The sequence below is a fragment of the Dasypus novemcinctus genome, chromosome 11 (genome assembly GCF_030445035.2).
Source record: "Dasypus novemcinctus isolate mDasNov1 chromosome 11, mDasNov1.1.hap2, whole genome shotgun sequence".
Taxonomy (NCBI): Eukaryota; Metazoa; Chordata; class Mammalia; order Cingulata; family Dasypodidae; genus Dasypus; species Dasypus novemcinctus.
The window spans coordinates 96,179,448-96,202,642 of record NC_080683.1 but is presented as its reverse complement, the minus strand read 5'-3'; the positions used below and the strand labels follow the sequence as shown (position 1 = coordinate 96,202,642).

Genomic DNA, 23,195 nt, shown 5'->3' with positions numbered 1-23,195 from the left:
TGCTGACAAAAATTAGAAGTGGACACAGAAGAACACACAGCAAATGGACACAGAGAGCAGACAACTGGGACGACGGTGAGGAAAGGGGCGAGAAATAATAAATAAATAAATCTTTAAAAAAATAAAATAGTGACCTTAAGAAAAATAGCATGTTAAAAAATAGCATGTTAGAGTAATGTTTGAAGAAGCACTGCCTGAGTTACAGTATGCTGTCTTTCTCAGAAACCTTTCATGTCATAGATTATAGTAAAACAAAACAAAAATCCTAAAACAACTTTCTGAAAAGTTCAGTCTTGAAGCTTTTGAAGTACCCTCACCTCCCTTTTCTCTCCTCTAGCCTTTTATCGTCTCATGTAGACTTAGCGGCATGTAGTCTAGTCTCTATGCTACTCACGTGAAAGGCTTTAGTTTAACTTTTCTAGCTATGTTCCCTCAGCTTTTGCATCTGTTCACAAATGGAGGAGCAAAGAATGACTGGAAAATAGCTACAAAATATTTGATAAGGCTGGAGTTAGAAAAGTCCTCACCTCTCTTTTCTTAGTCAGGAGATCTTTTCTTGTTAATGCCCTTCTCCTCTTTTCTAAGCCCAAGTCCATGCACACAGACAAATAACTTATTAATTTTAGGCAGTTTACACCTTATAGCAGCTTTAGAAAATGACTATTTGAAAACTGCCTTAGTTATAGTGTTCATATTACCAATTCAAACAAAATATATTGAATCAAACTGGTTTCATTATGATTTGTTTATTCTGTTTTATTGAAATGACCCTACTAATTTGCTTTCTAATAGTGATTATCCTTTTTTTTTCTAAGAAGGTATGAGTGATTGAACCCAGGACCTTGTATGTGGGAAATAAGCACTCAACCACTGAGCTTCATCAGCTCCCCAATTATTTTTTATATAATTTTCTTGAATATGAACTAAAAACACCTAGTATTTATTGACTAATATATGAGTTTAATAATTATTTTCTATTCTATTTGCATTTTCTTTCCTCTATTCTGCATAATAATTTGTTTCTCCTGTTCTAGGCTCTTGAAAACCATTTACAGCAAAAGCATTCTGCAGAGCTTCAGTCATTGAAAGATGCACACAGAGAGTCAATGGAGGGCTTCAGGATAGAAATGGAACAGGAACTTCAGACTCTTCGGTTTGAATTAGAAGATGAAGGAAAGGCTATGCTTGGTAATTTGGAAGAATTATAATCTTATCGTATTTATTTGTGTGTTCTTCTATTTTAAAATTCAACATAAAATCACGTTTCATTTTAAGTTTTGAAACATCAAAAGGAATATCTGTCTCTGTTGCTTATTTTATTTTAAGTTACCAGATGAAAAGGCAGGTATGGTGGAGGAGAATGAGTAGGGCACAGATAGGAAAGTGGGATCTCCTCAACTTCCTCTATACTCTGCTGTATCTAGTGAGCTCTCTCTCTTCGCCGGTGTTCTTTTCTATGTATCTACTTCCACATGAGAGTCTGTTTTGTAAGCCCATCAAGGGGGCTGGGGCTCAATGCTAAGTCACACTTTAATGACATGATGATTCAAAGCCCTAATCTTACCATAATTTAATCAGATGTCTCAGCTGAATCTAATACAATTAAAGGGTTATCACTCCCAGAGGAACAGACAAGTTTACAAACATAATATCTTTTTGGAATTCATAAATAATATCAAACCTGCCACACTTGGGATGGGTGTTATCCATCATTTCCTTGTTAGTAGTCCTGGGTGAGTTCAGTGAACTGGAGAGTAGACGTTGCAACTCTGCTGAAATTCAGGGCTCAACTAGCACATGGATAGATCAAAGATTTAAGACTATGGAACATAAATTTTTCAAGTATAGTGCATGTGATTTTTCTTCTTCAGTTTGTCAGTGTGGTTTATTACAGTAATTGATTTTCTTGTGTTGAACCGCCCTTGCATATGTGGGATAAAATCCACTTGATCATGGTATGTAATTATTTTAATGTGCTTTTGAGTTTGGTCTGTGTATTAGTCAGCCGAAGAGGTGCTGATGCAAAATACCAGAAATTGATTGGTTTTTATAAAGGGTATTTATTTGGAGTAGGAGTTTACAGATAACAGGCCCAAAGCATAAGTTACTTCCCTCACCAAAGTCTATTTCCACGTGTTGGAGCAAGATGACTGCCAACATCTGTCAGGTTTCAGGCTTCCAGGGTTCCTCTCTTCCCAGAGCTTGCTTCTTCCTGGGTTCAGGGTTCCTATCTTCCTGGGGCTTGCTTCTCTTTCCTCTGTGTGCTTACTTCCTGGGGCTTCAGCTTAGGACTACAGCATCAAACTCCGACATTAGAACTCCAACATCAAAAACCTTCCAACTCGGCGGTGGACTTGGCCCGGTAGTTAGGGCATTCGTCTACCACATAGGAGGTCTGCAGTTCAAACCCCAGGCCTCCTTGACCCGTGTGGAGCTGGCCCATGCGCAGTGCTGATAGGTGCAAGGAGTGCGGTGCCACACAGGGGTGTCCTCCGTGTAGGGGAGCCCCACGCGCAAGGAGTGCACCCCGTAAGGAGAGCTGCCCAGCGCAAAAGAAAGTGCAGCCTGCCCAGGAATGGTGCTACACACACAGAGAGCTGACACAATAAGATAACGCAACAAAAAGAGACACAGATTCCCGTGCTGCTGACAAACAACAGAAGCGGACAAAGAAGACGCAGCAAATAGACACAGAGAACAGACAACCGGGATGGGGGGAAGGGGAGAGAAATAAATAAATCTTTAAAAAACAAAAACAAACAAACAAACAAAAAAAGCCTTCCAACTCTGTCTTTGACCATGCCTTTTATCTGCGAGTCCCCACCCACCAAGGGGCAGGGACTGAACGCCCTACTGACACAAGAGGTTTACCCGATTACTTAATCAAGTAAACCTCTGAATCCAATATAATCTAATATGCCCAGAGGAAAAGTTCACCTTACAAACATAATTCAATATTTCTTTTTGGGAATCATCAATACTATCAAACTGCTACAGTCCGCAAGTATTTTTTTGAGGATTTTTGCATCTATATTCATTAGGGATTTGGTCTGTAATTTTCTTTTTTTGTAGTATCTTTATCTGGTTTTGGTATTAGGGTGATGTTGGTTTCATAGAATGAGTTTGGTAGAATTCTTTCCTGTTCAAGTTTTTGGAAGCACTTGAGCAATATTGGTATTAGATCGTCTTTGAATGACTGGTAGAATTCCCCTGTGAAGCCACCTGGTCCTGGGTTTATCATCTTTGGGAGGTTTTTAATGACTGTTTCAATCTCTTCACTTGTGATTGATTTGCTGGGATCTTCTATTTCTTTTAAGGTCAGTGTAGGTGGTTTTGTCTATTTCTAAGAATTTGTCCATCTTGTCTACATTGTCTAGTGTTTTGGCATACAGTTGTTCATAGTATCCTCTTATATCTCTGTTATTTCTGTGGGGTCAGTGGTAATATCCCCCATCTCATTTTTTATTTTATTTGTGTCTTTTTTTTTTTTTTGTCACTCTAGCTAAGGGTTTGTTGATTTTGTTGATCATCTCAAAGAACCTATTTTGTTTTTGTTGATTCAATTGTTTTTTTGTGCTTGGTTTCATTTCCATCTGTTCTGATCTTTACTGTTTCTTTCCTTCAGTTTGGTTTGGGATTAGTTTGCTGTTATTTTTCTAGTTCCTCCAAATATGCAGTTAGATCTTCAATTTTAGCTCTTTCTTCTTTTTAAATGGAAGTATTGAGGGCTATAAATTTTTCTCTCAGCACTGCCTTTGTGGTGTCCCATAGGTTTTGATATGTTGTGTTCTCATTTTCATTTGTCTCAAGATATTTGTTGAGTTCTCTTACAGTTCCTCTTTGACACACTGATTAAGAGAGTGTTTAATCTCCATGTATTTATGAATTTTCCCTTTTTTTGTCCATTATTGATTTCCAGCTTCATTCTGTTATGATCAGAGAAAGTGTTTTGTATAATTTCAATCTTTTTAAATTTACTGAGACTTGTGATCCAATATATGGTATATCTTGGAGAAGGATCCATGAGCACTTGGAAATAATGTATATCTTGCTGTTTTGGGGTACAGTGTTCCATAGCTGTTAGGTCGAGTTCGTTTTATCATATTATTTAAATTCTTTGTTTATTAATCGCTTCCCAGCTCTATTTTGGTTGCTGTTTGCATGGAATATCTTTTTCTAACCTTTTACTTCTAACCTGGTTGTGTTTTTACATCTAGCTAAGGTAAGTCTCTTGTAGACAACATAAATGGCTCATATTTTTCTCATCCATTCTATCTATCAGTCTCTGTCTTTTGATTGGGGAGTTCAAGCCATTAACATTCAGTGTTATTACTGTAAAGGCATTACTTCATCCACTTTTCATTTGGCTTTCTGTTGACACATCTTACTATTGTTTGTCTTTTTTTTTTTTTTATCCTTTAATTTATCCTTCCTAATAATTTCATTTCTATGCTCTTCCCCAAGTCTCTTGTCTTGCTTTTCTTTCCAGGCTGCAGTATTCCCTTTAGTATCTTGGTAATTCTGGTTCTTTGGTAACATACTCTTTCAGTTCTTCTTTGTCTGTGAAGACTCTGAACTCATGCTCATTTATGAAGGAGAGTTTTTCCAGATATAAAATTCTTGGCTGGCAGTTTTTCTCTTACAGTTCCTTAAACACATCATACTACTTTCTTCTTGCATCCATGTTTTCTGATGAGAGGTTGGCACTCAATCTCATCAGAGTTTCCTTGTATGTGATGCTTTTGTTTTCTCTTGCTGCATACAGAAAAATCTCTTTATATCTGATATTTGTCATTCTGTATAGCAAGTGTCTTTAGTAAGTCTCTTCAGATTTGTTCTGTTTGGGGTGCATTGTCCCTCTTCGATGTTGATATTTATGGCTTTTGTGAGGGTTGCAAAGTTTATGGTCATTATTTCCTCAAATATTCTTTCTATCCTTTTCCATTTTCCTCCTTCTGGGACATGATAATGCCTATGTTTGTGAGTTTTGTGTTCTCATTCAATTCCCTGAGCATCTGTCCATTTTTTCCATTCTATTCTCTTTCTGTTCTCCTGTCTTGTCCAATTAAGATGTTCTGACTTTGAAATCACTAATTCTGTTTTTGAGCAATTCAAATATACTCATGTGCCTCTGATGTTTTTAAATCTCATCCATCGTGTCTTTCATTCCCACAAACTGTTACTTTTCTTTGCAGACTTAAAAATTGTTCTTTATGCTCTCCCAGTGTTAATATCCTTTATCTCTTTTTTTGCTTTTATTTATTTATTTTAATTAATTATTTTTAATGTTACATTAAAAAAACATGAGGGCTCCATATACCCCTCACACCCTCTTCACCCCACTCCTCCCATAACCACAGCCTCCTCCATCATCATGGGACAGTCATTGCACTTGGTGAATACATCTCTGAGCACTGCTGTACCACATGGTCAGTGGTCCACATTACAGTTTACACTCTTCCCCAGTCCACCCAGTGGGCCATGGGAGGACAATGTCCAGAAACTGCCCCTGCAGTACCACCCAGGACAACTCCAGGTCCTGAAAATGCCCCCACATAATATCTCTTCTTCCCATTCCCACCCTCAGCAGCTACCATGGCCACTTTCTCCATCTCAATGCTACATTTACTTCCATTACTATCACATTCGTTCCAGAATAGAGTATCAGTAAATCCACTCTAATCTATACTCTATTCATCCATTCTGTGGACCCTGGGCTGGTTATGTTCCTTTATCTCTTTATTCATATTTTCTTTCAATTCTTTGTATTGATTTAGGAGAGTTGTATGATTATCATTGATTAATTGTCTTAAATCCTGTATCTCTTCAGGATATTTGTTTTGTTCCTTTGACTGGGCCATCTCTTCCTATTTCCTAGTATGGCTTGTAATTTTTTGTTGATGTCTAGGCTTCTGAATATGTTTGTGACTTATTCTGCCAATTTCTCTCTCTTGCCTATTGTTTTTTTCCCCCACCGGTCCTCTTTGATATTTGGTTCAGCTTATTCTAAGTCTTTAAAATTGCCCCATTTATATTATCAAAATCAGGCCAGGGACTCACTAATGGGGTACAGATTTTCTCCCAGGTGATGGGGTAAAGAGAGACCTTGAAGTGTTTTTTCTCCATGAAATTTCCAGATCAGCCAGCACATGGCACTTGTCAGGGTGCCTTTCCATTGAGTGTTTCTTTCAACCTCTGCTTTCCTGTGCTTTGGTCCAGCCAGAGCCGAGATTCAAAGCAGGCTCTGCTGTCTGAATTCACTGAAGGGAAACTCCCCAACTCCCACACCCTTTTGCCTTGCAGAAGTTGACAGGGAGGACATCTGTTCCCCCTCAGTCAGCTGCAGCGAGCCGGGGATTTTACCCCTACTTAATATCTTGTGATGGGGGTTGGGAGCCCTTCCCAGCGGCCATGGATTTTGGTAACTCATGTTTGCTGTTTCAGGTTCTTTGTCTCTCTGTCCCTTGCCCTCTTGGGAATTATGTAGCACTGTCCTGGTCTGCTGGCCCCCAAAAGAGGTCCCTCTGATAACTTGTGGCTCCTTCTCCATTGTTTTTCTGAGAGAGTTGAGCCCTGCCTGCCTACTCCGATGCCATCTTCTCACAATTCCTCCATAGCATAATTTTAAAATTTTGATACATTCCAATTTATCAATATGTCTATTTGTTGATCAGACTTGTAATGCAAAGTCTAAGAACTCCTTGAATAGCCATAGATCCCAAAGCTTTCCTATGTTTTATTAAAATTTTTATACTGCATTTTACATGCAAGTCCATGATCCATTTTCAGTTAATTTTCATTTAAGGTTTGAGGGTTAGGTCAAGGTTCAGTTTTTTACTTATGGATAGCTAGTTGTTCCAGCACCAATTTAAAAAGCTCCCTATATTAATTGCTTTTGGGCCTATGTCAAAATCAGTTGGGTGTATTTGTATGGATCTATTTTGGAGGTGGTTCTTCTTGTGTTCCATTGGTTTATATATCTGTCTCTGCCAATACCACACAGTCTATAGCTATATAGTAAGTCTTGCAATCAAGTAGACAGATTCCTTCCACTTTTTCATTTTTCAAAATTGCTTTAACTATTGATCCCTTTGCCTTTACATATAAATTTTTAAAGATAGAACTTGTACTAAACCTGTGTATCAGTTTGAGCAGAATTGATACCTTTACTCTGTTGAGTTTTCTAAGCCATAAACATGGTATGTTCTCCCATTTATTCAGATCTTCTGTTTCTTTCATCAGCACTGTGTAGTTTTCGGCTTGTAAGTCCTCCTTATCTCTTGTTAGATTTATACCTAAAAATGACTTTTTCCCCCAGCCCCATGAGAGTGTTCGTCTAGGCTTCACATTCAGCCTTTGCTGTCATGGTTGGAGGTCAGGCTGCATTCTTTTGCACAATGTTTGCCTCGATATCTTATTTGCCATGCTCCTATGACAGATAACACACAGTGGATTGGCTTAACAATGAGAATTTAGCTTAGAAGGCTTGCTTCCTCCTGTGGTGGATAGTATTCTGGGGCAAGGTTGCTGCAGTTTTCGGGATTCCTTAGCTTGCATCTCTGCCTCTTGCTACATAGTAATGTCCTCTCCTTTCTCTTCTTGATTCCTGGCAAGTTCTGGTTTCTAGCTCCTCCTTGTGGCTTTCTCTTTATAAGGCCTCTGGTTTTCTGGATTTTGACCTACCTTCATTTAGTTAGGCCACACCTTAATTAAAAAGAGCATATTCAAGGGGTTCTATTTACAGTGAGTTCATATCCACAGGAATGCAGATAAAGATTAAGAACGTGTCTACATTGGGGTACAGGATTCCATCTATCACATTGAAGTAGTAGAATGGTTTTTGTCTTACAGTTTTCTGTTTTGCTAGGCTGCCCCTTTCTTGTTCCTTTGCCTAGAGGAAGCAGGCGATTGTCATCGTTCTTTTCTGTCTATCCCTTTGGCATTTTCGAGTTGCCACCTTCTTTGGCTCTAGGTCTGGGATATATGGGACAAAAAGAAAACCTAGGGAACTTCCCATTCTTCAGTTTCTCAGGTCCTAGGTTCCTAGCTGGTCTGCCTTCTTGCCACCTTTCAGAGTCTTCTCATATTTGTTTCATATAAATACAAGGTTTTTTTATTTGTACTTAGTGGGAGTATCAGTAAAAGTAGGTCTACTCCAGCTTTTCCAAACCAAGTGTCCTTTTGTGTGTTTTTTAATTATAAGGAACAGTCCATTTTAGATGTCTCTTAAAAGTTCAGTAGTTGAAAAACCTCTAAAAACTCTTTTACATACAAGCATCTGAATGGAGTGACCGGGGCAGAAATTTCAAACCACCAGTTCATTCCTCAGTCTACTTCAGTCTACATTCTGCCCCCATTATTATACTGTAACAGCTCTCCATGAGGTTACCATTGAACTTTGAACTTCCAAATTCAAAATATTCTTTCTTACTTGTTTTCATCTTATTTGTTCTTTCTGCAACGCTTGATCCCTTTGACCCCTCCCTTCTTTTTCACCTTGGTTTTCATGATAGTATCCTAGCCTCACTGTGCACCTGTTTTTCTGACCTCTACCCTTTAATCTCACTTATAAGCCCCTGTTAAACTTCTACTGAAAATTTTAAAATCTCCTCCTTCTCCAAATTGTGCTTCCAGTCCCAGATATCCCACTTTAATTATTAGGTTGGTGCAAAAGGAATTGCAGTTTTAGGCCCTGAATTTTAGATCATTGTAATTAGGCTCAAACACATCTTCATTAATCAAAATAGGGAGGGACCATTACAGACAACACATTTTTGCCAATGAGAAATAAGTTTGTGTATTCCTGTAGCATAAAAATCTGCTTCAGGATTCAGCGAAGTCTTGGAAAGCATTTTCTGCATCCTGCTGGTTGTGGAAGCATTTTCCCTGCAAAAAGTTGTCAATGCTTGAGGAAGTAGTAGTCAGTTGGTGAGAGGTCAGGTGAATATGTCAGATGAGCAAAACTTTGTAGGCCGATTTGTTCAACTTTTGAAGCATTCATTGTGCGACATGTGGTCAGGTGTTGTCGTGGAGAAGAATTGGGCCCTTTCTGTTGACCAATGCCAGCTGCAGATGCTGGAGTTTGCAGTGCATCTCATTGATTTGCTGAGCATACTCCTCAGATGTAATGGTCTTGCCAGGATTCAGAAAGCTGTAGTGGATCAGACTGGCAGCAGACCACCAAACAGTGACCATGACCTTTTTTTGGTATAAGTTTGGCTTTGGGAAGTGCTTTGGAGGTTCTTTTCAGTCCAACCACAACATCATTGGTTGTCATATAAAATCCACTTTTCATCACACGTCACAGTCTGATCAAGAAAGAGTTCACTGTTGTGTAGAATAAGAAAAGACACTTCAAAACGATGATTTTTAAATTTTTTTGTGTTCATGAGGCACCCACTTATCGAACTTTTTCACCTTTCCAATTTGTTTCAAATGCCGAATGACTGTAGAACGGTTGACATTGAGTTCTTCGGCAACTTCTCTTGTAGTTTAAGAGGATCAGCTTCGATGATTGCTCTCAATTGGTTGTTGTCAACTTCCGATGGATGGCAACTATGCTCCTCATCTTCAAGGCTGTCATCTCCTTTACAAAAGTTGTTGAACCACCACTGCTCTGCGTGTTCGTTAGCAGTTCCTGGCCAAATGCATTGTTGATGTTGCAAGCTGTCTCTGCTGCTTTACACCCATTTTGAACTCAAATAAGAAAATCTGCCCGAATTTGCTTTTTGTCTAACATCTTTTCCATAGTCTAAAATAAATATAAAATAAACAGCAAGTATTAAGTCATTAGCAAAAAAACATAAAGCGAGAAATGCACATTATAACATAACTACATTTATTTAAGAATGTATGCCAATATCAAACAGAAAATTTCAACAGTGCAAAACCTGAATTACTTTTACACCAATCTAATAGTGGCATCACTATTTATCCAGTTGCCAAAACCAGGAATCTACGTTGCCTTCACCTTCTTTTCTTTCACTTCTACATCCTGTCTGTTAGTCCCACTAAAATTTCTTAGATCTATTTCCTCTTCTTTAGTCCTCCTGCCATACATGGTTTGGGTCATATCATTTCTCACCTGGATTATGGCCATGGTCTTCTAGCTCTTCCTTCCTGCTGCCAATCATCCAGACTCCAGTAGGGTCCTCTTTTTAAGACTCAAATCTCATATGTCACTGCCCCACTTTAAATCCTGTAGTGATTTCCCATAGCCTACCTCAGTGTCTGTCAAGCATTTCCACTGAAGAAAACCTTAATTCTGGGGGGATACTGAGCTTGTACCCCACATAGAGGCCTTAGGATACTAGTTATCACAAAACAGTGGGAATTCATTGTCTTACAGTTTTGGAGACTAGAAGACGTTCTTCCTCCCAGGCTCAGTAGTGTCCTGGTGTTGGCTTGCCGCAGTCCTTGGGGTTCCTTGGCTTGCATCTCTGCCCCACGTCCCATGGCGATGTCCTCTCCTTTTTCTTCTTTGTTTCCAGTAACTTCCATCTTCTGGCTCCTGCCTGTGGCTTTCTCTCTAGAAGGCCTGTGATAATTTGGATTAAGGCCTGGCCTGGTTCAGTCCACCACACCTTTATGAAAAATAACATCTTGGAAAGGTCCTGTTTGCAGTGTGTTCACACCCACAGAGACAGAGATTAAGAACATGTTTGTTGGGGTACGTAATTCAACCTACCACATATTTTAATAGGCATATACAATCCTGTGATATTTTGGTAGGCAGGTACAAGTATCCTCTTGTCAAATATTCTGTGAGTTTTATCATTTTTGTCTCATGTATGAATATTTTTTATATACTCTGATCTCTTTTATTTTCCTTTGGCTAACCAGCTTCCTTACGCTCAGAGCTAAACCATCAACATGCAGCTGCAATCGATTTATTACGGCATAATCATCACCAAGAAATGGCAGCTGCTAAAATGGAACTAGAGAGAAGCATAGACATCAGCAGAAGACAGGTAAATAAGAACATCTGTGATGCTTTCTTAGATTTGAATAGATTCAATGTCCACAATTTTCTGAAAATTTATTTTGTGATAACTAATATCTTCACTAGTTACTATTACTATCTATATTAAAGAATTTATTTTTAAAGAGAAATAAGTAGTTCAACTTTAGAATATTAGTAGTCATGAAATTACTTTGTGTTTTTTTTTAAAGATTTATTTATTTATTTATTTCTCTCCCCTCCGCCCCCCACCCCAGTTGTCTGTTCTCTGTGTCTATTTGCTGCCTTGTTACTTTGTCCACTTCTGTTGTTTATCAGTGGCACGGGAATCTGTGTATCTTTTCTTGTTGCGTCATCTTGTTGTGTCAGCTCTGTGTGTGTGCTGCACCATTCCTGGGCAGGCTGCACTTTCTTTCGCACTGGGCGGCTGTCCTTACAGGGCACACTCCTTGCGCGTGGGGCTCCCCTACGTGGGGGACACCCCTGCGCAGCACGGCACTCCCTCACGCATCAGCACTGCGCATGGGCCAGCTCCACACGGATCAAGGAGGTCTGGGGTTTGAACCGTGGACCTCCCATGTGGTAGATGGAAGCCCTAACCACTGGGCCAAGTCCTCTGCCACTTTGTATTTTAAGAACTTTTTTTTTTAAGATTTATTCACTTTTTTAAAAATTCCCCCCCCCCCCCAGATGGTTCTCTCATCTGTCTGCTCATTGTTTGCCTGCCTTCTCCAGGAGGCACCAGGAATTCAACCCAAGACCTCCCACATGGGAGGTGAGAGCCCAACAGCCTGAGCCACATCCGCTCCCTGTGGGCTGTGGCATCTGCTCATTTAGGCATCATTTAGGCATCTGCTCGTTGCAGTGGGTACGGCATCTGCTCTTCTTTTTTGTCTTTTTTTTTTTTTTCTGAAGTGCAAATTTTATAATCACCATCTGGAAATCATAAATACCAGATTTTAATGCAATAGCCAAACTATACCACATGCAACTCATGTGATATTATCATACATAAAGTTACATATGGTACATAAATGTTATAAGTTACATAATGAAACTTTATGTATTCATTTTGTTAAAGTCTCTGCAAGTATATCTTATATATAGATACCGGGTCAGCATGCAGAATGATTTAACAGGAATCAAACATTATTTGAGCTTTCTATCCACACAGATCCTCCATTCCTCAGTTCTTTCCTCAAAACCATCTTACTGTAACTTTGGTGGAAATAGCCCTCTCTGCATTTGAATGTCTGTGATATTTTAGGAAGCAGTGACTTTCAGTGTTCTTTAAGAGGCACTGGGACCCAAACCCAGGACCTCCAATGTGGTAGGTGGGTGCCCAACTGGTTCCTTGATGAATTTTTAATTGAATATATTGTGTTTTATTTAATTGAATATATTGTGTTTTATTTGCATCTTGGGAAATTGATCAATGAAATATAAATAATAGGAAGTTGAGGACAGAATACTATGAAACAGTGCTGTTCAGTAGAATGCTCCATGATGATGAACCTGTTCTAAATCTGTGCTACATTACTATGGCGTTTACTACCTATGTCGACCAAATATAACTAGTGCAGTTGAGTACCTGAATTTTCCATTTTATTTCATTTTAATTAATTTAAACTTAAATTTAAACAGCTGTGTTGGATAGTTCACTATATAAGTAGCAGATTCTCAAGAAGGAAAGAGATTGTTTTTATTTCCTTATCCTCTTAGTACAGCTCTTCATACTTTTTCAACTTCATTGTTTTGCCAAGTATATCCTTTAATTGGATAGTAGTTTGTGATTACATATAATATATATATGTATGTATGTACTTTAAGGCATAGTGCAGTGAAGACTATTACTTTTCCCTTTATTAGATTTGTAACTTCCATTTTGATTAGTCTTCACCTACATGAAATGATCAGCCCAGATTTTCTCTTCATTGCTAGGAAGTTTTAAATGAGCCATCATTTAACCATGGAGAAAAGTTCTACTCTCTTTAGGCTTACACTTAAATTGACAGTGTCTAGGCCTGCAGAACTTGTTCTAACAGTGACTTGTAGGAATGGATGAGAGCTTATCTGCCAAATAAGGTAACTGCTGGAGCATCTCTGAGCAGACAGAGTTTTCTTTCTGAGCTGTGGGACACGTGTGTGTATTGGGGGAACCTTCATAGATGCAGGTCAGTTTTAGATTAGAGGACAATGATGCTAACCTTTTATTGCAAGACCATATAACTCTACTGAGTACGTAAGAGCCCTTATGTTTTAATCTCTCAGTTCATTATTGGAGCTACATCTCTATAAAAAATTTATGGAAGAAGAAAAGGGCCTGAGGTTTTCTTGTTTCAGCAGTTTGCTTTTTTTTCCCCTTTAATGATACTGGAGCCCGGGGACCAGACCTGGGACCTCCCATGTAGGAAGCAGGCGCTCAGCTGCTTGAGCCACATTCACTCCCCAGAAGTTTGCTTTTGAAGCAGTGTCAGATTGGTTACCCTCGACACTCCAGGATGTCATTTTCTTTCCCTCAGATAAACACAGAAAGCAAGTATGTAGAAAACTTGGAGTTATTTTTATTTTACAGAGTAAAGAGCACATGTGTAGAATAACAGATCTACAGGAGGAATTAAGACACAGAGAGCATCACATCTCTGACTTGGATAAGGAGGTCCAGCACCTTCATGAGAATATAAGTGCCCTCACCAAAGAGTTGGAATTTAAGGGAAAAGAAGTCCTCAGAATACGAAGTGAATCTAACCAGCAGATGAGGTAAGCTGTTATTACAACAGAAGGAATACATAGTGTCACCTGAAAGACTGTTGTGATGACATTTGGCAATACGTGCCTATTTTTATGACTAGGCGGCCATTCTAGGAAGATACTGAAGATCACTTTTTACTTTGTTTGTTGATTATGTTATAATCCACAACGTAAAAGAAATGTTTATATTTTGAATGATGTATAGGCATTCATTAATTTTGGAAATTGTATATAATTTACTGAAATCTTGTAAAAATGTTATTTCCCAAAAAAAAGCATTAAAGGAGACAACTTTAACAGGCTAGAAGATTAAAGGAAAGTAAGTAGTTAATTTAGGCTGTTTCCATTAATTTTCTATGTATTGTACCTAAAATCATTTCAAATCTGATAGAATATAGAGAGTTTTGAAAGCTTGACTTCAGAATAACATTTTCTTAACTAAAAATAAATTAAACAGGTTACATGAACAAGATTTAAACAAGAAACTTGAAAAAGAGCTGGATGTCATGACAGCAGACCATCTCAGAGAGAAAAATATCATGCGGGCAGATTTTAATAAGACTAACGAGCTACTCAAGGAAATAAATGCAGCTTTACAAGTGTCGTAAGTCATATTATATTAAAGAAAATTCATATGTGAATAATAAATGAAGGAGGAGTGAACACGGTTTCTAACCTCAGACTAGCTCCTATTTCTAATTAAATGATAGTTAAAGAAAACGTAAGTGCTACATCACAGATGGTAACATGCTATGTTCTTTAAGTAGGATAAGGTTGCAAGGCAGTTGAATGATTTTCTTTTATCAGCTGCCACTGCTACAATTCTACCAGGACAACACTTTCCTAAAGAATGTCCCTCAGAATCATGAACTATTCAGTACCATGGTGAAAACTCAAAAGGTGTCTATTAATATAATGTTAAGAAAAAAGTGTATATCATGAGTAATAGGACTATTCTGATCCTATACACATACATGTGCACACTAATAGTAAATACGTTATGAAATACAAAAAGATCTTAAAAATCAATATAAACTTTTAATCATAACAGCTACCCCAAGGGATTAGATTTGGAGATATTAGGGGTGTGAAGGAGCAAAAATTTCCTTTTTTATTTTATATACTCAGATACAGTTTGAATTCTTATACCAAGCATTTCATTGTTTTGTGTTATAAAGCATTAATAAAGGAAAACAATATAAAGTGACTGCTCATACACAGGAACTCCAATAGTTCTAAAATCAAAATGTCTATTGCTTAATGTTCTTTGAACATATGTGATAATCCCTCCTTTTCCTAAGACACTTAGAAACCGCTGAAGCCAATGCAGCCAGCATTTGGCCCATCCCTGTGGCCCAAACCCTTGTCCAACTTAAGCCACATCAGAATTAATCTATTCTTAAGCTGCTCCTAATGGTTTATTCACCTTCAGTTTCTCCTCTTTCAATTTAAAACGCCATCTGTATGTATTTGTGAGTAGATTTATACGCACATACACACACTCTTCGGTAAAGTCACAGTTAGTGACTAATCCCATCTACCCTCAATATCTGATTCAGACTTATCGCTCTGTTTTGTCTTATCCTGCATCATCTATCAGCTACGTTATTCCCTGTCTACTGCCTTTGTATCAGCCAAGCTGACTTTCTTTATTTCTCCTGTGTTGTCCTCTGTGGGTAGAATAGCCTCCTATGACATCAGTACCTAATCGCCTTCCTCCAAGTCTAAAAATCATCTCACATCACAGCCACTTAACTGATTTAGTCTCAAAGCAAATATTGTTATATATACACACACATGTGTGCGTGTACACACATATACATTCACTGATGTGGAATCAGAAAACAATCCGAGCACCAGTCGCTGGCATTTACTCTGGCCTGTGAGTATGGTATTCATTCTGATGGACATACTCGTCTACAGCACTTCTCAGAATCTTCACATAAGTAGTTGCTCAATAAATGTTTCATGAATGAATTTTAAAGTTACCCTTGGAATGGTGAGGAGACTCACAGGATCATCTCTTCCAGTCACAGTGATTGTGGTGTTTGCTCATATCATATTGGAGGTATTTTTAAAATCCGTTTGTTCCACAATAACGGCTCAGCTGTCTGCCTTGTAGAGGACCTAATAACCTCAGGCTTTTTGTAGAATTGAGATACAAGTAAGCCTTGGCTGTTACTTCTCTTGGCCTCAGGATTCTTTACATCACACAGAGGCTAAAATCCTGTCATTCCCCCATGTTTCCTCCTTCTTGGCATACTTCTGTTATCCTCTGGCACCCTGCCAAAATCAAGAAATATCACTTCATATTCTGAAAGAACGTGATCACAAAAAGAATATCTATGTGCCCTGTCTCCTCCTTTGGAAGGTTAATTTAAAAGAGTAAAGGCATCTTTGGCATCTTTGTTTTTACTTTATGCTGTTTTGTTTCTGCACATTATGGATTTAAGCGAGTAAAATAACTTTAAATTTTCCTATATTATAAGTATTTTCATAATTGGAGAATTAGTGTTCATGTTAAATAAAATAATGTATCTGCTGTCCTAGATCCAGTATTCATTTTATATTTTGAATGGGGTCTATGCCAACCATGTTGTTTTCCACTAGAAGCCTTTTGCCATTTAATTAAGTTTTTGACCAGCGCTGCCAAAGAGATTTTTCTGTGATGATGAAAATGTTCCGTATTTGCTCTGTCTGATACCATAGTAGTCACTAGTGACACAAGGCTCTTGAGTACTTGAGTGACTTAATTTTAATTTTTTACTTAATTTTTAACAAATTAATTTAAGTAGCCATGTATGGACAGTGGCTACCATATTGTAAAGTATTATTTTAGACTCTTGGGTACTTCTGGTCAGTAAATTTTAAAAAATGGGGGAGTGGATGTGGCTTAAGTGACTGAGCCCCTGTTTCCCACATGGGAGGTCCTGGGTTTGGTTCCCAGTGCCTCCTAAAAACAAAACTGAACCAAAAAAATATAAGCGAACAAAAAAACAAAAAAAAAACAGGGGAGCCAGTGTGGCTCAGTGGTTGGACACTGGCTTCCCACATACAAGGTCCCAGGTTTAATCCTAAAAAAAATAAATATAAATTTAAAAATGCACCTGGTTTGCTCTGCTTAGTGATTTGGATTTAAATAAAATTACTGAGCAGGAAGAGTCTGTTCCAGATTATTGAACTAGGAGGAGCACCATTTGAAAACTGTTCCCAGCTTGTTCCAAAGGGCTTAGGGTTCTCCTTTGAAATTCCTAGTGAACTACACGCTAACTTTTAAAATTCTACATCAGAAAAACCCTATGATTTCTTCTTCTTAGGAGGTGGTGGTGGTGGAACAACTGGAGAAAAACAGGCCAGGCTACTAGGTTAAAGCCTAAACTGAGGCATCTTTGAAACAGCTGGAAGCTTCTTGGTTCTGCTCTTGCCCCAAGCCCTGCCCAAGCCTCAAGGAGTCAGAGACTCCAGGGAAGGGATTGGGGGTGGAGGCAACAAATTTAAAGTATGGAATATGTCTTCTTTCATTGCAGAAATGGTGATTGAGAGTTCTGTAACTATTATGGGTGAGAATTAAGAGTTCATTCTCTTATGGAATGATTATTAGAAATAATCTTCTCTAGTGCTGGATATTAAATTATTAGATTTTCAGATATTATATAGAAATTTTATTTTCTTCAGTGATAAGTATCTTAGTAAAAGCCTTGTATCTAATAAAAATGTAATAATTTTTGTTTTGATAAAAGCAAATGAGAGAATGGGCTGTTAAATGATATCTAGATGATTTGTTCTATATTAAAAGAATGTTTAAGCTAAATGAAAACATACACTAGAACTTGAGTTAAAGGCAGTCTTTTATTAGGGTGGTTCAGAAGTTGCTTTATGACTTCTATACCTCAGTTTCATTGTAGAAGAATAAAAAGATTGAAACTTTCTTCTTGAGAGCAACTATTTTGTTTTTCTATGTTTGGATTTTAGATAGGTTGGTACCCCTAAATGAAAAGAAGCACTCCTCCATCTAAAATTATATATTCTTTAAAAGCTGCTTCAGGTTATATTACCTATAATACTCCAATAATTTGTTTGGTTTTTAAGTCACAATGTTATTTTCTTAAGCTTTGTGGGATAAGGAAGTAACAGTCCTGTTGTCACAGCAGTGACAGTACTTACCAATGATGCAAGTCTAAGGTCATGCTATTTGGGATAACGAAAGTTTGATGTAAAATTTTTCTAATATAATATATTTCCTTTATTTAAAACTATAGAGAAGGATGGTATAATGGGGTTCTTTCATCTTCTTAAAGTTCTAAAATTATACATGTGCCTAACATAACTGTTCTTTAGCTCTGAAATTTTAGTTCACTAATTGGTTAATTATTTGTTTAAAAACAGCATACAGGGGCCATCAACTTTGAAAGTTTTTTATACAGTTTTAATTTTCAGGCATTTATATTTTATGTCTGTTTGTCCCTGAACCATAGACACTGACCTCTATGTTCTCAGAGCTGAGAGAGAAAGAAGGGGCAGGAGGAAGGAAGGGAGGGAGGAAGGAAGGAAGGAAAGGAAAGAAGGAAAGATAGATCAGGCCCGTGTTTCTGATGAGAGTCCAACAGTGATACTAATCAGTAATTTTGTGTGTTCTTCTTTCTATCCTCTCTTTGTATTACTTTTAATCGGAATCTGTATTTTGTGTAAAAAGACTACATGTATTTGTTTAATTTTGAGTAGAAGGTTACATGTGTTTGTATGGTTGACTCAATGCAGTGTTCCCCAGTTTCTAATCATGCCTAAATGATCACTAGGAATTCTGTCATTTCTCGTTATTTTCTTAATATTTTAAAAACCAAGTCATTGTTTTTGTGTCCTTGGCTGCTCAAGCAAATATCATGCAATGGGTTGTCTTAAACAATGAGAATTTATAAACTTCCAGATTTGAGGCTAGGAAAAAGTCCAAATCAAAGCATCATCGAGGCAATACTTTCTTCCAGAAGGCTGGCTTTCTGGGGCTGGCTGCTGTTGATCCTTGGTCCTGGGCTCCTCTGTCACGTGGCAGTGCATGTGGCAGCCTCTCCTGGCCTCTCCCTTCTCTTCCTGGTTCTGTCCACCTTCAGCTTCTTGCTTCCTATAGCTTTTTCTCTCTGTCTGAATTTCCTTCCACTTACAAAGGACTCCAGTAATAGGATTAACACCCCTCCTGATTGAGGTGGGACACACCTTAACTGAAGGAGCCTCAGAAGGTCCTGCTTACAGTGGGTTCACACCCACAGGAATGGATTAAGTTTAAGAATATATTTTTCTGGGGTACATAGCTCCAAACCACCACACTCATATTTTGACTTTTAACAGGACAACTTTATTTTGCTACAGTAAAACCATTATCATTACTGAAAAGCTTTTATCACTTATTCTAAATAGAAACTAAGCAATAATTACATAAATATAAATTCTGTAGAAATAAAGCAGTTATTATTAGATTCTATCTAGCACTGATACTCAAGGAAATAGGGTAATAAGCACTTTAAGGCCACTTAAGATATATAGAACCAAAGTGAGACTTTGTCCTCATTGTGACCAGAAAGATTAAAGGAGAACAATTTTAAAATCATCTCCTGTATCACCAGTTTTTCACCCCTGGTCTTTCAGCAGCAGTTCAGGCTTAGAGTGCTGTGTGGGGCAAATGAAGAAACAGGAAATGTGGACTAGTGTTGGCTTTAAATGGATGTTAAAGTGGTACCAAATTTTCTTTCTGTTGAAATTTTGAAGGCCTAATAATTCTAGAAATCTATTTTTAAGTTCAGTCTACATCATATTTCTTATTCTCTCCTTTAATGCTTTCCCATTTGTGTTTATATATGTATTATGGTCCTTCAATTTAATAATTGTTTTTGTTTTTCCTTTTACTATATAGGTGTCTTTTTTATTATTATGTGTGTGATGTAAATATATTTCATGGAGAGGATTTAACTGATAATAATTCATTATTATAACTAGCTTTAAATATATATATATTTACCATTCACTAGGTATTCTTGTTCAGCTGCATGTAGCAGTTCGAATTCTTGTACTTTGCTTTAGTGGTGAAGAAAGTGCTTCAGTGACATCTTGTGGCTACTCTGAGTATAAAATTCAAATATCTTTTTTCTTGGTCCATAAAATACATAAACAATAATTCTACCGTATCTTAATACAATTCAAGTCATGAATTTTAAAAATAAAATTCAAGTCAGTCAATCACAATATTTTCATTCAGTTCCCATTGTCACGAAAGAGCAAAAGTAAAGATAGTGAAACTTACCCATTGAACTAACAAGGTCCCAAAGGATCCTGAGACAGTCTTCCTAACCGCACACCTCCTCACCCCTCCTGCCTCCTCCCCTCTCAGAACTTTATAGCCGGGGCTTGGTCTTGGTGGGTGGCCAGATAAGTGAGATCAGAATCCTTTAGCCTGAATTGAGGTGGTGGAGGCTTTTTGTGGTACTAAAATATACAGAGATTTGAGTACCCTTATGGTATGGGGTGGAAGGAAGGGAAATTATGGATTCCTAGAAGATAGATCACCTAGAAGGTACTTAATACTTGTTGAGTAAATGAATCCTGTGAATCTTCACTGGCCATATTATTGAGCTTACGTTCTATCCTTTATATACTGAAAAGAGTAAGATTTTTTATTTTTTCTAACTGTCAAATTCTCTAAAATTATAATATTGAAGGTGACTTTTTTTTTAAAACTCAGCCAGCAGTTTAAATCTGCCGCCTCTTCAGTCTGCCCTGTCCTGTGTATGTAGACTTTGCAGGGTCAGTGTTGCTTCAGCTCATAAAAAGTGGCTTCTGTTCCAGGGTCTTCAGTATCATTCAGTACTATTACTATCTGATATCATTCAGGACAGAATAGGCCTCAAAGGGAATATAATTATTTCCTTGCCTGATGAACCTTTTTTTTACTATTTTTATATATTGGCTGACAATTTTTTGCTGAATTTCCCATGAATCGGGAACAAATGCTGTCATATGTGTGTCCCTTGTTCTCCTTTCCTCTGTATCTTGTCTTGTCCCTTTTATATATGTTACCAAGCCTTATGCCATCATAAAATATTATAACTATAGTAATTGCTCCTAATGGCAAGCCTGCATTTGTAGCATCAGCCCCATATTTGTTAGGTTAGTCCCATTCAGCATATAACTGCTTCTGCAGAGCCCCACACCTCATCTCCAAATACTCTTGAATGACGTAAAATGAGTGAATTCATCAGAAAGCAGTTGTCATCTACCCCTACAGCACTTTTAATAATAAAATCACATAATTATACTTAAGAGTTTTTTTTTAACTTTTGTGGGTGTTCAACTGGTACTCAAAATTGTAGATATTACAAAAGAATATGTCTGAGTCATATCAATGAGCTAAAGATTTCTTGTTTTTAGATTAGAAGAAATGGAAGAAAAATATTTAATGAGAGAATCAAAACCAGAAGATGTACAAATGATTACAGAATTAAAAGCCATGCTTACAGAGAGAGACCAGGTCATAAAGAAACTAATTGTAAGATTTTTTTTTTTTTTTTTTTTTGGTGCATCCATGTTAGTCATGAATGGACTATTGATTGGGAAAACATGGGAAAATATTTTTAATGTTAAATGAAAATGCAAGATATGATATATGCGCTGTGTTTGAAAATTTATAAAAATATTTATAAATGAGGATAAAAACTAAAGTAATTTAAAAAGTTTAAATTTGGTTTTAGGATAAGGGGGTTGGGAGTAATTTTTAATATTTTTTAAAAGAAATAATCTTTAATACATGTTGAATGTTTAATGTGTCATTTCCAATACAATTAATATATGATTGAAATATATGTTTATGTACATATTTATATGTAGAATTAGAATTGGATAGGAAAGAACGGTCAACATATCTGTTCATTAGCCTGCAACTTACACTTCCAGGTAATAATTTCCTAAAGTGTATTCCAAAGAACATTGATCCAAGGAGACACTCCATGGAAAATGGGTGCCATGATCAAACCTAAGAAAAGGTACAGGCTTTTACAGGCTCTGAGAAATCCATGAGAGGGGAAAACACAGATTGAACAATAAAAACAATGCCTTCATTAAAGCCATTATTCCTCAAAAAGAATAAAAATGTCCTGGGAAGATGGTGTCGGAGTAGGCAGACAGGGCTCAACTCTCTCACAAAAACAATGGAGAAAGAGTCAAAAGCTGTCCAAGACAGTGCTACACAACTCCCAGGAGAGTGAGGGACAGAGAGACAAAGAACCTGAAACAACAACCGTTAGTTACCTAAAATCCATGGCAGCTGGGAAGGGCTCCCAACCCCCACCACAAGAAATTAAGTATGGGTAAAACCCCTAGCTCACTGCAACTGACTGAGGGGGAACAGATGTTTTCCCTGTCAGCTGTTACAAGGGAAAAGGTTGGGGGTTCAGGAGGTTAAACATAAGTGGGGCGATTTTAAAGACTTAGAATAAGTTGAACCAAATATCAATGTGGACCTGTGTGTGGGGAAAACAAGAGGCAAGAGAGAGAATTTGGCAGTCAGAGTAGTTCATCAACATATTCAGATACTTAGACATCAGCAAAAAATTACAAGGCATACTAGGAAACAGGAAGAGATGGCCCATCCAAAGGAACAAACCAAATATCCTAAAGAGATACATGATTTAAAACAATGTATCAATGATAATCAAAAAACTCTCCTAAATCAATTAAAAGAATTGAAAGAAAATATGACTAAAGAGATAAAGGATTTTAAGAAGACACTAGGAGAATGTAGCAGTTTGATATTGTTTATGAATTCCAAAAATAGATACTGGATTCAGAGGTTTCACTTTTACTTGATTAAATAATGATTAAGGCTTTGATTGGGCTACCTCAGTAGGCTGTTGAGTCCCAGCCCCCTCGATGGGCAGGCCTCACAGAGAAAATGCACCGCAGAGAAGGGAGGTTGGAGTTTTGATCCTGAGGCCCAGGAAGTAAACACACAGAAGAAGAACACAGAGGAGTAGATGTGGACCCATAGATGCAGCAGAGGCCCTAGGAAGAGAGATGAGCTATTTGCTTGTAGTCTTCAGCTGGCCTTGTGGAGCAAGCAGAGCAGCTGAGCCCAGAGAGAAGCAAGCTCTGGGAAAAGAGGAACCCAGGAAGCCTGAACCCTTGCAGAGAGATATCAGCAGCAATCTTGGTCTAGCACGTGACAACAGACTGGTGAGGAAAGTAATTTGTGCTTTCTGGCCTGGCAACTGTAAGCTTCTACATCAAATAAATATCCTTTATAAAAGTCAATAGGTTTCTGGTATTTTGCATTAGCACCCCCTTTGGCTGACTAATACAGAGAGCACACAGAACAATTTGAAAGCCTACAAAGAAAAGTAAGAGAGCTTACGGGAATGGAAGACATGATGGATGAGATTAAAAAACATTAGAGTAACAAGTGTTTCACAACAGTGCAAGGTGTTGGTGGAGGGTTGATGTATGG

General features: G+C 37.7%; 1 protein-coding gene across 6 annotated transcripts in view; it reads left to right on the top strand.

Annotated features, from left to right (window-relative positions):
* Positions 1-23,195, top strand: part of FAM184A (family with sequence similarity 184 member A) — a 148,268-nt gene that overhangs the window by 109,400 nt on the left and 15,673 nt on the right. For 4 of the 6 annotated variants that reach the window (XR_011650119.1, XM_071218642.1, XM_012522194.4 and 1 more), the window contains exons 11-15: positions 1,035-1,188; positions 10,843-10,970; positions 13,536-13,720; positions 14,169-14,315; positions 21,125-21,242. Coding sequence is in view for 5 of the 6 variants with exons in the window: in XM_071218642.1 (XP_071074743.1) it covers positions 1,035-1,188; positions 10,843-10,970; positions 13,536-13,720; positions 14,169-14,315; positions 21,125-21,242 (732 nt within the window). In the remaining variant the exon portion in view is untranslated. The remainder of the gene's footprint in view (positions 1-1,034; positions 1,189-10,842; positions 10,971-13,535; positions 13,721-14,168; positions 14,316-21,124; positions 21,243-23,195) is intronic. The other 2 variants (XM_071218641.1, XM_012522197.4) reach the window with 1 other exon arrangement.